Source organism: Quercus lobata, chromosome 12, assembly GCF_001633185.2.
Source record: "Quercus lobata isolate SW786 chromosome 12, ValleyOak3.0 Primary Assembly, whole genome shotgun sequence".
Taxonomy (NCBI): domain Eukaryota; kingdom Viridiplantae; phylum Streptophyta; class Magnoliopsida; order Fagales; family Fagaceae; genus Quercus; species Quercus lobata.
Genome location: NC_044915.1, coordinates 34,443,481 through 34,455,981, shown reverse-complemented (window position 1 = coordinate 34,455,981; position 12,501 = coordinate 34,443,481). Strand labels below are relative to the sequence as shown.

At 33.7% G+C, this 12,501-nt stretch overlaps 1 protein-coding gene across 2 annotated transcripts; it reads left to right on the top strand.

The window, feature by feature from the left end:
* Nucleotides 1-3,340: 3,340 nt before the first annotated feature.
* On the top strand, nt 3,341-11,774 carry LOC115971534 (squamosa promoter-binding-like protein 1). Of its 2 annotated transcripts, none has more exons than XM_031091513.1 (11): nt 3,341-3,603; nt 3,715-4,626; nt 4,957-5,138; nt 6,562-7,112; nt 8,042-8,116; nt 8,195-8,302; nt 8,405-8,522; nt 8,620-8,761; nt 8,951-9,101; nt 9,825-10,451; nt 11,028-11,774. In XM_031091513.1, exons 2-11 carry the CDS (start codon nt 4,025-4,027, stop codon nt 11,469-11,471), a joined length of 3,000 nt encoding a protein of 999 aa, XP_030947373.1. In that variant the 5' UTR covers nt 3,341-3,603; nt 3,715-4,024; the 3' UTR covers nt 11,472-11,774. The 2 variants fall into 2 exon arrangements, with proteins under 2 accessions (XP_030947373.1, XP_030947374.1); XM_031091514.1 differs by having other exon boundaries at nt 3,368-3,599.
* The last annotated feature ends 727 nt before the right edge of the window (nt 11,775-12,501 follow it).

Below are 12,501 nucleotides of genomic sequence, written 5' to 3'. Positions count from 1 at the left end.
CTTACAAGACTGTTTAAAGAGTTAACAAAATATAAGAATGTCTATCAATAGTATTTAAATTATATATATATATATATATATACATATATAGAAATTATACTATGCATTTTATTATATATTTTTAAGTGTGTTCATGTATATACATGGAATTATAAGCTGGTTTAATAATAACAGGCCATGCTTAAAATATAGATGTTTTTTAATTGCTTATAACAAATGGGAGACAACGATTTGAACCTATATGTGTTTGGAATAAGTCAAATCAAACAATTTTACTGAATTATAAGGTTTTAAACTAAAATAAAATAGATATAATTTAACAAATAATGAATATTGATTGCATACAAATATTGTGTCTCAATATCTATGAACAATTTCCGAATCTTTTTAAGTCATGTATGTATGGCAGAATTCAATCTAAAACCCTATAAAAATGGATGCAGTTTTTCTTAAGAATTGAAGAAAAAATCAAAATTTTTTTTTTCCTAATATATGTATAAATTAAGTTCACTTGGGTTCCAGTTAGACTTGTTTGTTTTCTTATTAAGCGTGTCGTAATATATCATTTAAGTATTTGGTTAACTGTTGTCCTTAGAACATTTTTTAATAAAATATTTTAAGAATATTTTAATATTATTTTTATGAAAAATATAAAAACCATAAGAAGAGTTAGTTATTATATTTTTTTTCATAAAAAATTTATAAAAATATTTACTAAACTAATGTCTTTAAGACATCAATTAACTTTTCTCATCATTCAAGCACCAATAAGAATAGGACTTGATTAGGTACATTTAAATGTTAGGAGGTGTTGCACAAGCACAACATTATTTTGTACAACACGTAGCTTTCCTATGGTACTAGCTTTCCCAACCCTATTTTTTTGTTTTTGTTTTTTTGATGAGCCCAACCCTATTGGTAATTGGTTCCTTTTAACTGGTACATATGAACATGTGAACTATGATTTGGCAAAAAAACAAGAAAATTAATATAAAAGACTCCAATACCCAAAACCCAACGTGATTAAACTAAGACTACCAATGAAGAGGTTTTGTAAGTTAGGTCACCAATTTTATTTTATTTTTTTTGATGAATAGGTCATCTATTTTTTAATTAAATACAATAATCTCACGCTGATCGATTTACATGTAGCGAGGAGACTTTGTCAATTATTACTATTATTATTCATATAAAAGTAGTATAATCTTTGAAAGTTTCCTCTTTTATTTAAACTTTAAGTAAAACAAAAGTTAAATTAGAAATATCAACAATTATATAATGGTTTTTTTTCTCAAAAATAAAAGAAAACAATAAATATAATGGATAACAAATGTGAGACTATACTTTAAAATTTTACCACTATCAAATTATTGTAAATCATCTTTCTTTTCTTATTGTAACTATTTAATTATTTAAATAAAAAAATTCAATTTTTAAGCCAAGATACAATGTAGATATACATTTTAATTTAGTTAGAAATTTAAAAAAAAAGTTGATTTGTAAACAAGGATCCATGATAATTTTTTTTTAAAAATTACATCGATAAGTTGATTTAAACTTTATGTGGAGTTCAATTTGATCTAATTATTTTTATGTTTCTTGGTAATCTAAAATAATTATAAGTATATATCATTAAATTTTAAAATGTATAAAAATATAATTATTTTTTTTGACTTTTATTATATAATATTATTAGTATATTGATTTAAAGGATCCATCAAATTATAAGAAATTTAAACACATCATTTAAATAGTTATGAGTAAATTGATATATAAATCAGGGAGGGTAAAGAAAAAAACCTTAAACTCAAATAAAACTTAAAGAGGTGCCGCTTTGTTATGTAATAATTTTAAAATAAAGAATAAAGGTCGACAAATCAGATATATATCACCTTTGGGTTTTTTTTTTTTTTTTTTTATATTTTAAATATTGGACCCACCGATCCACAACAATTACGATACTTGTTTTTTATACAGGACCCACAACATTTAGGATATTTTTCTTTTAACAAGTGGATTATCTCGAGGAAGAAGGGATTTTTAGTTAAGGTGAGTTAAGGTGGGGCACTTTATAAAAATGGGGGGCAAATGAAGTTTGGAAGTACAATGAACCACCTCATTCATTGTCTTTATTTTTATTCATAGTAAAAAGAGAAAGATTTCGTTGTCTTCTTCGGTACTATTTATTTTTTTAATAATTGTACATTTATCTAAATTATTTTATGCCAAACACTTAAATAATTCTATTCATTATGGTTTTAAGAGATAATCTAATGATAATTATATTTTTTTATGGTGTCTTATATACGTGGTTTTGAACAACACCTCCCTTTCTCGTCAACTATTTCAAAAAAGAAAAAAGAAAAAATTCACTTAACATATTCTTAGAATATTTGTTAAAAGTCTTTAAAGTCTCATGATATCAATAAGATATTGGTTTTAAAACTTTTTACCAAGATCTTGGACCACTCTTATAGAATTCCTTCCTGTTATAACTTGGTGTATGTGGGCTGCATACATCCGAGGAAACAGTTAGACACTTAAAGGGGTCTAAATACTCATTTTAAGAAAGTTTTGATATCAATTTTACGAGAAATTGTACATGCCCGATGGAATTGTTAAATACTCAAAGAAAGCTGGATACCTATTTTAAGAAAGTTTTAATACCATTTTTATTGGAAATTAAAAAAAATTCATACACGGGTAATTATTGAGTACTCCTAAAATATCATAAATGTGTACTCACTTATCTCACATAACTGTGAGTTCTACTAATTAAATATAGGGAAATGCTAACGAGTGCTCTTAGGGCACTAGTTAATAATTCATTTAAAGAAAGTTTTTATGGGAAATGAAAAAAAAAATTAATATTTTGACAGCTTTTTTCATTTATCATAAAAGTAGTATCAAAACTTTCTTAAAATAGATTATTAATAAGTTCCTTAAAAGCACTCGTTAGTATGACTCCTTAAATATATGGTGAGATCTATAATTAATGTGAGAGAAAAGAATACACATTTATAGTACTCTTGCAGTCAGTAATTTTTCTGCACTAAAACATAGAAGAAATAAATGAAGATACAAGTTTTATCCAAATTCCATGAAACTACGACAGAAACAAAAGAGCGTAGCACCATGATGCGATACAGACATATAGAAATACACATACACAACCACAACCACGCGAGGAAGAAAAGGCAAGGTGGGCATCTCTATTATCGTGAGGGCGAGAGACACGCGGTGTGCACTGTGGGACCCACCATTTTCCCAGTTGGGTGTACTGTTTTCTCTCTCTCTCATCCATGATCCATGTACTATGGTAAAGATTTATTTTTTATTTTTTTGCTTTTTTAAAAATTTGTTGGTTTTTTTTTCTTTTTTCATGTGCACCGTACACTATCTACACCCATTACATATTTACATCTCACACTACACCACACAAACACAACAACAACAACAACAACATCATCATCACCATAGTCATCATCGTCACCATCGTATCCATCATCATCATCAGCTGAAGCAGAGAACTTGCCTAAGGAATCGTGCACTTTTCCGACACAACTGTTGATCTCTGATTCTTCAGGAACCACTACTGCGCAAGTACTCTGCTTTCTTTCTTAAAAATTTTCAATATATATTTTTTTGTTCTGTTATGTCCTGAACTTGTACATGATCTTGTAGTATTGATTTAGACTGTTTTACTTTGTTTAGATGTGGAAATTTGAGTTTTTGACATTTGGGTCATGGTTTTGGGGCTTTTCTAGTTGATTTTGGAGGCTTTGGTGGTTAGTTTAAGATTATTTGGTATGTGGGTTGCCCTTAATTGGAACCATGGTTGTGTCAGTGTACTGTTTCTGGACTTTTGGGGAAGAAGTGATGCTGATTGATTAATTGAGTTTTGGGGTTTGACTTCTGATTTGTTAGTGGAAAAGGATTTAATTTTCTGGGTTTGTGCTGTTTTCCTTGTGGGGAGGGGGTTAATTAGTGGATTTGGATCTTTCGGAAATTTTGGGTTTTAATCATGGAGGCTAGATTTGGAGGTGAAGCTCATCGTTTCTATGCTATGAGTGCTGCGGATTTGCGGGCCATGGGGAAGAGGACTTCAGATTGGGATTCGAATGACTGGAAATGGGATGGTGATCTTTTTATTGCCAGCAGGTTGAATCCGTTGCCATCAGAAAGTGTTGGCCAACAATTTTTCCCAATCGGGTCTGAGATTCCAGTGAATGGGGGCTCATCGAATAGTTCATCATCATGTTCTGATGAAGTAAGTCTGGGAGTTGATAAAGGGAAGAGGGAATTGGAGAAAAGGAGGAGGGTTATAGTGGTGGAGGATGACAATTTGAATGATGAAGAAGCAGGTAGCCTTGCTTTGAAGCTTGGTGGACAGGGTTATCAGGTGACGGAGAGGGAAGTAGGAAATTGGGAAGGAACAAGCGGAAAGAAGACTAAGTTGGTGGGAAGTACTTCAAACCGTGCTGTTTGTCAAGTGGAGGACTGTGGTGCTGATCTGAACAATGCGAAAGACTATCACAGACGGCACAAGGTCTGTGAGATGCATTCCAAGGCCAGTAAGGCACTTGTAGGAAATACCTGGCAAAGATTCTGTCAGCAGTGTAGTAGGTAAGCATTCAGTTCTTTGTTGCTTTAGATAATATTTGTAGTTATAATCACTTCTTATAATCATGTGGAAAATGTGCATTATTATTGATCACCCTGGTAATACAAAGAAACAAATCATAGTTGCTGAATTTCAATAAAAGGTTTGAAATATGGTTATGCAGAATTTTTGCGTCTTGAAATGTTCTCAAGGTCTCCAGCCCCATGCCCAAATTTGGCTTGAGATTATTTTCCCACAGCTTGCTGTTCCTTTATATATTATCCTTTATGCAAATTCATGTTTTAGCAACAATCATGCTGTTTACATGGTTTGTTGTTAATATATATTGGCAGGTTTCATCTACTTCAAGAGTTTGATGAAGGGAAGAGAAGTTGTCGCAGACGTTTGGCTGGCCATAATAAACGGAGGAGGAAAACAAATCCCGATCCTGTTGTAAATGGAAATACGCTGAATGATGATCAGACTAGTGGTTATTTATTGATTAGTCTATTGAGGATACTTTCAAACTTACACTGTGAGTATGACACACTTGCACTATAATTATAAAAACTGATTCCATTTGAATTTTTTCTGTTTGATCCTTCTATATTACCTTGCTTTTCTCCCTTGGTCATGTTTTTTGCAATGATAGTGGATGCTGATAGATTTTTGAGCTTTTCTTTCTTGATGCACGATTACTCTGTCTTCTCTGGCCCATGTGAGAATGAACTGTTAGCTGCTCAGATTTGATTTGGACTCCTGCATACCTTGTTTATAGTTATTAATTTATTAAAAGTAGATTAGAGATGAATTTAAGAAGAAGCTACGTTAATCAATAAATTGACATCTTGATTAAATTGTCTACTTGTCTCAATAGAAAAAGCATATGGTGACCTCTGAGATGAAATATAAAGATAGTATGGACCTAATTAAGCACACAATAAGTGGGTGAAAAATATGGGAGGATTGTTTGTGAACATGCAAATTTTGGTGATGAACTGTGCCTTTCGTTGAAGTAAGAGAGAAATGAGGAGGCTGGGACATGTGGAAGTATGTGATAATGACATCTTACATCATCTGATATTAAACATGTACCGATCTGTTTTAAATACTGAGGATTAAATCTGTATAAATCCTATGTACATGGGCTCCCCTTAATATGCTTGTTTAAAAAAATTTATGACTTATTAAGAAAACAATCCTAATGATTTAACTTGCAGATTTGGGAATTTTCCTGCCTATTGATTTTAACCTGCAAATGGTTTTTTATTTTTTATTTTTATATTATTTTTTATAGTTAAGAATAATTTTATTGAAAAAAGACTTCTTTGTGAACAACAAACAAGAAGGAACCTAAGGAACCTGCAAATGATTTCTTACTTAAGCAATTGTCATCATACCTAAATGATTTCAAAGAGGAATGAACTGTTGATTTCCCTGCACTGTGATTTCTTACTTTTCCTACTGAATATTTTTGCCCCTTACCAAGCATTTTAATATAAAAATATCTTTCATTGTTATTTTAATTAGAGAAATTACGAGGATTCCTATCTCAAATCAATTGTCAAGCAACTCAACCAAGAAATGTTATTGGTTAGATGCATTTTATTCTCATTTATCAGATGATAAGCGTGTCTAGCACACTTGATGGTTATCATTGCACCCAGCCCTTTTTTACGAGATTGATTGTGAATTGGAATTAAGTGCTCTGGTTGAAATGGCTGTCATGACAGATGAGTCTTGTGGTCTCTGAAACTGTAATTCATGTCACAGAAGTAGTCACGATTATTAGAAACTATTCTGTCAGATTTGTTATGTACTTTCCTCATAACCGGTTGTTTAAAGAAGAAGAAGAAGAAGCAGTGATTTTACGGTGGTTTTATAATTCTATAAGTAATTTTTGTCATAAATATTTGAAATGATTAGTGAGATGTGTATTTCCCTTTCTTGAATTGTAGCCAATAGATCAGACCAAACGACGGAACAGGATGTGCTATCTCATCTTCTAAGGAGCCTTGCCAACCAAACTGCTGAACATGGGGGAAAGGACATATCTGGGATTTTGCGGGAACCTTCAAATTTGGCATCACTTGGAAATTCTGAGCTTGTTTCTGCTTTACTCTCAAATGGTCTTCAAGGTCCTTCAAGGCCTTTTAAACAACATCAACCTGTACCTGTATCTGAAATTCCATGCCAAGGCCTTAGTGTGGATGATGCTAGAGTTGGAGACATACAAAACACGTCTTCTAAACCCAGCATTTTGAACAGCCCTCCAGCTTACTCAGAAGTCAGAGATAGTAGTGCGGGGCAGATCAAGATTAACAATTTCGATTTGAATGACATATATATTGACTCAGATGATGGCATGGAAGATATGGAGAGGTCTCCTATCCCAGTGAATATGGGGACTAGCTCCCTGGACTCTCATCAGTCAAGTCCACCTCAAACAAGTGGAAATTCAGATTCAGCATCTGCTCAGTCACCTTCGAGTTCAAGTGGAGAAGCTCAGGTATATTTTCTGCTTCAGAATATGTTTTATGGACGTATATAGTGAGTGGCATTAGTATGCACAACATGTGCCTGCATATTTGTGTAGAACCAACACTAATGTGCCTCATTTAAGTTGATCAGCAAGTAGAGCATAAATATCTAAGACGTTGTTTAACATAGTAAGAATTGACCTATTACAATGTCCCCACCTTCTTTCTCACTTTTATACTAGTTGAAATGTACTTTTTAGATTCTTAATTGACATACAGGGATATTGTTATGGTGGAATTCACTATTAAAATGATGCAGGAAGCATGGATACAATTTCATTTTTGTAGTCAATTGTATTTTATATTAGTCCATTGGATTTTATTTTAGGTCTTATTAGTTAATTGGGTTAATTGGGTTATTTTTATTTAATTTAATTCCCAATTATTAATTGGACTTTCTTAAGTTAATTAAAATTAAGGTTTATTCCTAGTAGTCTATATAAGCATGTGATTGTATACCTACAACAAAGTTGACAGTTTGCTTGATTAATAAAATTTCCGTTGGAATGTTCTGGTGTTGATTCCAGCCAACTCTAGGTATTAATTCCTAGGTTACTTTTATCTTTTAAAATTTCTTTAATTTCAGAGTTGTATCAATTTTAGTTTTGTCCTGCATCATTTAAGTGGTATGCCTTGTTGTTGTGTTTGAGACCCATGTCTATAGTCTTGTGACATGAGTTTTATTTATGAAATGTTGTCTCTCATTCTTTTGCCTTCTAGTTATGATACAGAATCCCATTACTTTTGTTTACTGGCTTCCAATGTGAATTGTACTGCTAATAACCCACTCCCCTTTTCATTTTGTTATGCTTTTGAATGAATAGTTTGTACTTCTTTTCAATTATATGAATGGCATCAAGAGGTTGTCTTCTAACTTTGTTTTCCGCCACCATTACAGAGCCGCACAGATCGAATTGTATTTAAACTCTTTGGGAAAGATCCAAATGATTTCCCTCTTGTACTGCGAGCACAGGTAGTTTCAACTTTAAAATTTAATGAATGCAGTTGTTTTGCATTTCCTTCCTTTAACGTTCTAATTTTGAACCTCCAGATTCTTGACTGGTTATCTCACAGTCCTACTGACATTGAGAGCTACATTAGGCCTGGTTGTATCATTCTTACTATATATCTACATCAGGCTGAGGCTGCATGGGAGGAAGTAAGCTTTATGTTAATGGAACTGCATCTGTTGTGGGTGTGTGTGTTATTTTTTCTTTCAGGCAAGAGTTCTGACTTTATAATTCTGGATGGCCTTTTGCAGCTTTGCTATGACTTGAGTTCCAGTTTGAATAGGCTTCTAGATGTCTCAGATGACTCTTTCTGGAGAACTGGATGGGTTTATGTTAGAGTGCAGCACCAAATAGCCTTTATTTACGATGGTCTGTCAAAGTTAATATTAGTGATGTGACTATGTATGTGAAGTAGTAACACTTCTGGTGTGGAGGAATTAACATTCTTACTAAATTTGTGCTACAGGTCAGGTTGTCATAGATACATCTTTACCTCTTAGAAGTAACAATTATAGCAAAATATTAAGTGTTAGACCTGTTGCCATATCTACAACTGAGAGAGCTCAATTTTTAGTCAAAGGCATTAACCTCACTCGGCCCACCACAAGGTATTTGTGATCATTCCTGTCAATGTGGCTTGCATTATTCTTAAATCCTGATGCCCTTGAAGTGATGTTAAAGCTTCATTTGAACTATGAATTTCTTTTTGTTTAGCCATGTATTTTATAGTGGACCAATGTGCTTCTACAGAGCCTTTAATGCGCCCCCCCCCCCCCCCCCCCACCCTTTTTTTCCAGGTTACTCTGTGCACTTGAAGGGAATTATCTGGTTGAGGAAAATACTAATGATTCAATGGATAGTCTCAATACCCTCAAGGAGAATGATGAGCTCCAATGCCTCAATTTTTCTTGCTCTATTCCTGCAGTAAATGGAAGAGGCTTCATTGAGGTGCTGTTGTCTTCTATTTCTTCTCATGTATCTTGGTCCATTGCCCAACCTCCCATCCCAAATAGTGGGTTTTACTTCTAAAATTTCCGGAATGGTTGACTGTAAATAATTATTTTCATCCATTTTGTGATGTCATTATGCTGTACTTGGCAATTTTCTTCATCTGGATAGGGGGTCATTTTGTTAGTGGTGTAAACTTCAGTCTTGATTGTTTCCTAAATACTTGTTTTTGGTTTATTAATTATGAATTAGAGAGAGGTTTGAGATGGATTTGCTGTCACTCGCTAATTCTGTCAATATTTTGGTTGTTAGCAATGAATTTGTGGTAGAAATAGTAGAGAGAGAGAGAGAGAGAGAGAGAGAGAGAGAGAGAAGACAAATGGTGGATGACTGATTCTATCTTCATGTTCTACTATAAAAATAAAAAATAAAAAAGATTTGGAGACTGATTAATGTCTGCTGTTGCGTGTGCCTTGGACAACATATGTACATTTACATTTGCATATACATCCACGCGCACTGATTACTTATAAATTATGACTTAGTTCTTTAGCTGTCTTTTACTCAAAAAAAAAAAAAAAAGGTTCTTTAGCTGTCTCATCTGATTCTGTTGATATTTTTAAGCATATGTCTACAGTTCTGTCCATCTTCGTAGAACATAAAACTCTCTTAACAATGGCCTTAGTGTAAACTGTGGTTTTTCTTTTCTTGAATATGGTCCAGATTGAAGATCATGGTTTCAGCAGTACCTTCTTTCCTTTTATAGTTGCAGAGGAGGATGTTTGTTCAGAGATCCGTGCACTTGAAAGTGAATTGGAGTTGAGCGAAACTAATGCAGATCTGGGAGGAAGTGGAAGAATGGAAACCAAGAATCAAGCTTTGGACTTCATCAATGAAATGGGTTGGCTTCTCCATAGAAGTCAGTTGAAGTCTAGACTGGGAAACATGGATCCTAATCCAGAGTCTTTTCATCTAAAAAGGTTCAACTGGCTGATGGAGTTCTCGATGGACCATGATTGGTGTGCTGTAGTGAGAAAACTATTGGGCATACTGCTTGATGAAACTGTGGGTGCAGGGGAGCACTCTTCCCTGAATCTTGCATTAGCGGAGATGGGTCTCCTTCACAGAGCTGTAAGGAGAAATAGTAGGGCACTCGTGGAGCTTCTTTTGAGATATCAAATCTCGGATAAATTAATATCTGAAAACAAGTCACAGGTTGATGGAGGCAAAGGAAGATTCTTGTTTAGACCTGATGTTGTAGGCCCTTCAGGTTTGACACCACTTCACATTGCAGCCGGTAAAGATGGCTCTGAGAATGTATTGGATGCATTAACTGATGATCCAAAAATGGTAAAGTTTCCTCTGTCTAAATTATTTCTGGAAAGAAGAGAGTTAATTTTGTATGATATTTAGAATTTCCTGAATGCTTACCTTCATCAGTGCTTTTATATACCCTTTTCTGGCCTTCATATTCCATATTGATGATATTTATACCAACCTGATTTAAACATTAAACCAAGTTATTTGCTATGGTAGTGTGATTCAGTCAATTGGGTCATACATACAATTTATTCAGTAGCTGCTGGTTAGCTTTAGTGCTTCCATTTGAAATTACTTGACAAAGTCAATGGCAACCCTTTCTGACCCAATTGTTCAATCTTCTAGACTCATTACTATCTTCCGTTATTGGTCCAGCTAACCCAACCCAGTGTTCATTTATTTGGACATTATATGGTTGGTGTTGAAGTTTTTGTACATGTTTAGATGGGAAATTGATGGCAATTTCTAGTTAGCAACCCAGAATTATTATAATTGAACGTAGCACTATATATGTATACTTACCAGTAAAGACCATGGCACTCTTATTTACGTACTTTTATTTATATTTGTCCTTCAAAGATGACTAAATTAGTGGGTCTGATTCAGGTGGGAATTGAAGCGTGGAATAGCGCTCGTGACAGCACAGGTTCCACACCTGAAGATTATGCTCGCTTGCGTGGCCATTACTCGTACATACACCTGGTCCAGAAGAAAATTAATAAGAAATCTGCAGCTGAGCATGTGGTGCTTGACATTCACAGTGTTCTCTCAGACTGTAGTGTGAATAAAAAGCAAAATAATGAGCTGACCTCGACCTTTGAGATTAAAGGGACTGACTTGAAATGTATTCGGCAGCAGTGCAAGCTTTGTGATCGGAAACTGGCTTATAAAACGGGCAGCAGGTTTCTGGTGTACCGACCTGTGATGCTCTCAATGGTTGCCATTGCTGCAGTCTGTGTCTGTGTGGCCCTTCTGTTCAAAAGCTCACCTGAAGTTCTCTTTGTGTTCCGCCCCTTCAGTTGGGAAGCGTTGTCCTATGGTCCAATCTGAGGTGCTTTAACTCTGAAGCTGATAATATATGATAGGTGTTTGTAATTGTATGCATTTATAGACTGTAAAGTAGAGATTTCCTGTAGAACCCGTGCTTTGGGGTGGGTTTTGGACTCAATAATATTGTTGACATACTTATTTAATGTTCAGTGTACTTCCCTCAAGCTTATTTAGTGTTCACTGAAATAAGTGCATTCTACTACCGCTTTATCTCTCTCTGTGTCCCTGGGTTTCCTTTTGTATTGGTGACATTTTTCGGTTTAGAATGAATAAAAGATTAGAGGTATTTTAAGAATATCTTAATGACTCACTCTGGAGTTTTTCCTTGGTGTTGACTGATGAGAAGATAGCAATATGTTTAACTGTGCCACCATTATGAATAATTTGCTTCTTCCTTTTAGGTTTCAGTCTCTAAATGAAAGATGATCAAGAGTTGAAAAACATTCATGCTGGAAGACAAGGCTGCTGATCCTAAGGTGAAATTAACTTGTTGATGGTCAGCTTGGATTGAGGAGGAGAAGAGTGGAGTTGACCAAAAATTAGAAATTAACCTAATTTTCGGCCAATTTTACACTACTTCTTCGTGTTTATTTATTTATTTTTTAATTTCCAATTATTAGTTTGATTTTTTGTCCGCCATAAGATATGGCTCTTGCCTCATCGTTTTTACACCAAGAAGTAGTAGAAAACAAACTGGTGTATATTTGATAATTGGATAGAAATCGGGGGGAATTTGAAACCTATTCTCACCCAATAAAATAAAATAAAACAACTGCAATACTTGTATGTAATTGCTAAGTATTAGTTAAAACTAAGATTCTTAAAGCTAAGTATTAGTTAAAACTAAGATTATTTCATAAGTTTTAACTTTTAAGCATTCGCATTAGGTTTTGCAATTTTATTATTATTTATTTTAGCACAAGAACCTACTTTATATACACACGCTCATGTTTCAAAACACTATACATCAAAATATCTATTTTATACTATATTTCATTAAAATATTAATTTTTTTGATTTAAAAAAAAAA

Excerpts from the sequence above, each read along its gene's own strand:
- LOC115971534 (XM_031091513.1), top strand. The coding sequence starts at position 4,025 with ATGGAGGCTAGATTTGGAGGTGAAGCTCATCGTTTCTATGCTATGAGT. Across the intron at positions 8,117-8,194 it reads CTCTTGTACTGCGAGCACAG|ATTCTTGACTGGTTATCTCA; the intron begins GTAGTTTCAACT and ends TTGAACCTCCAG. Across the intron at positions 8,762-8,950 it reads CTCACTCGGCCCACCACAAG|GTTACTCTGTGCACTTGAAG; the intron begins GTATTTGTGATC and ends CTTTTTTTCCAG.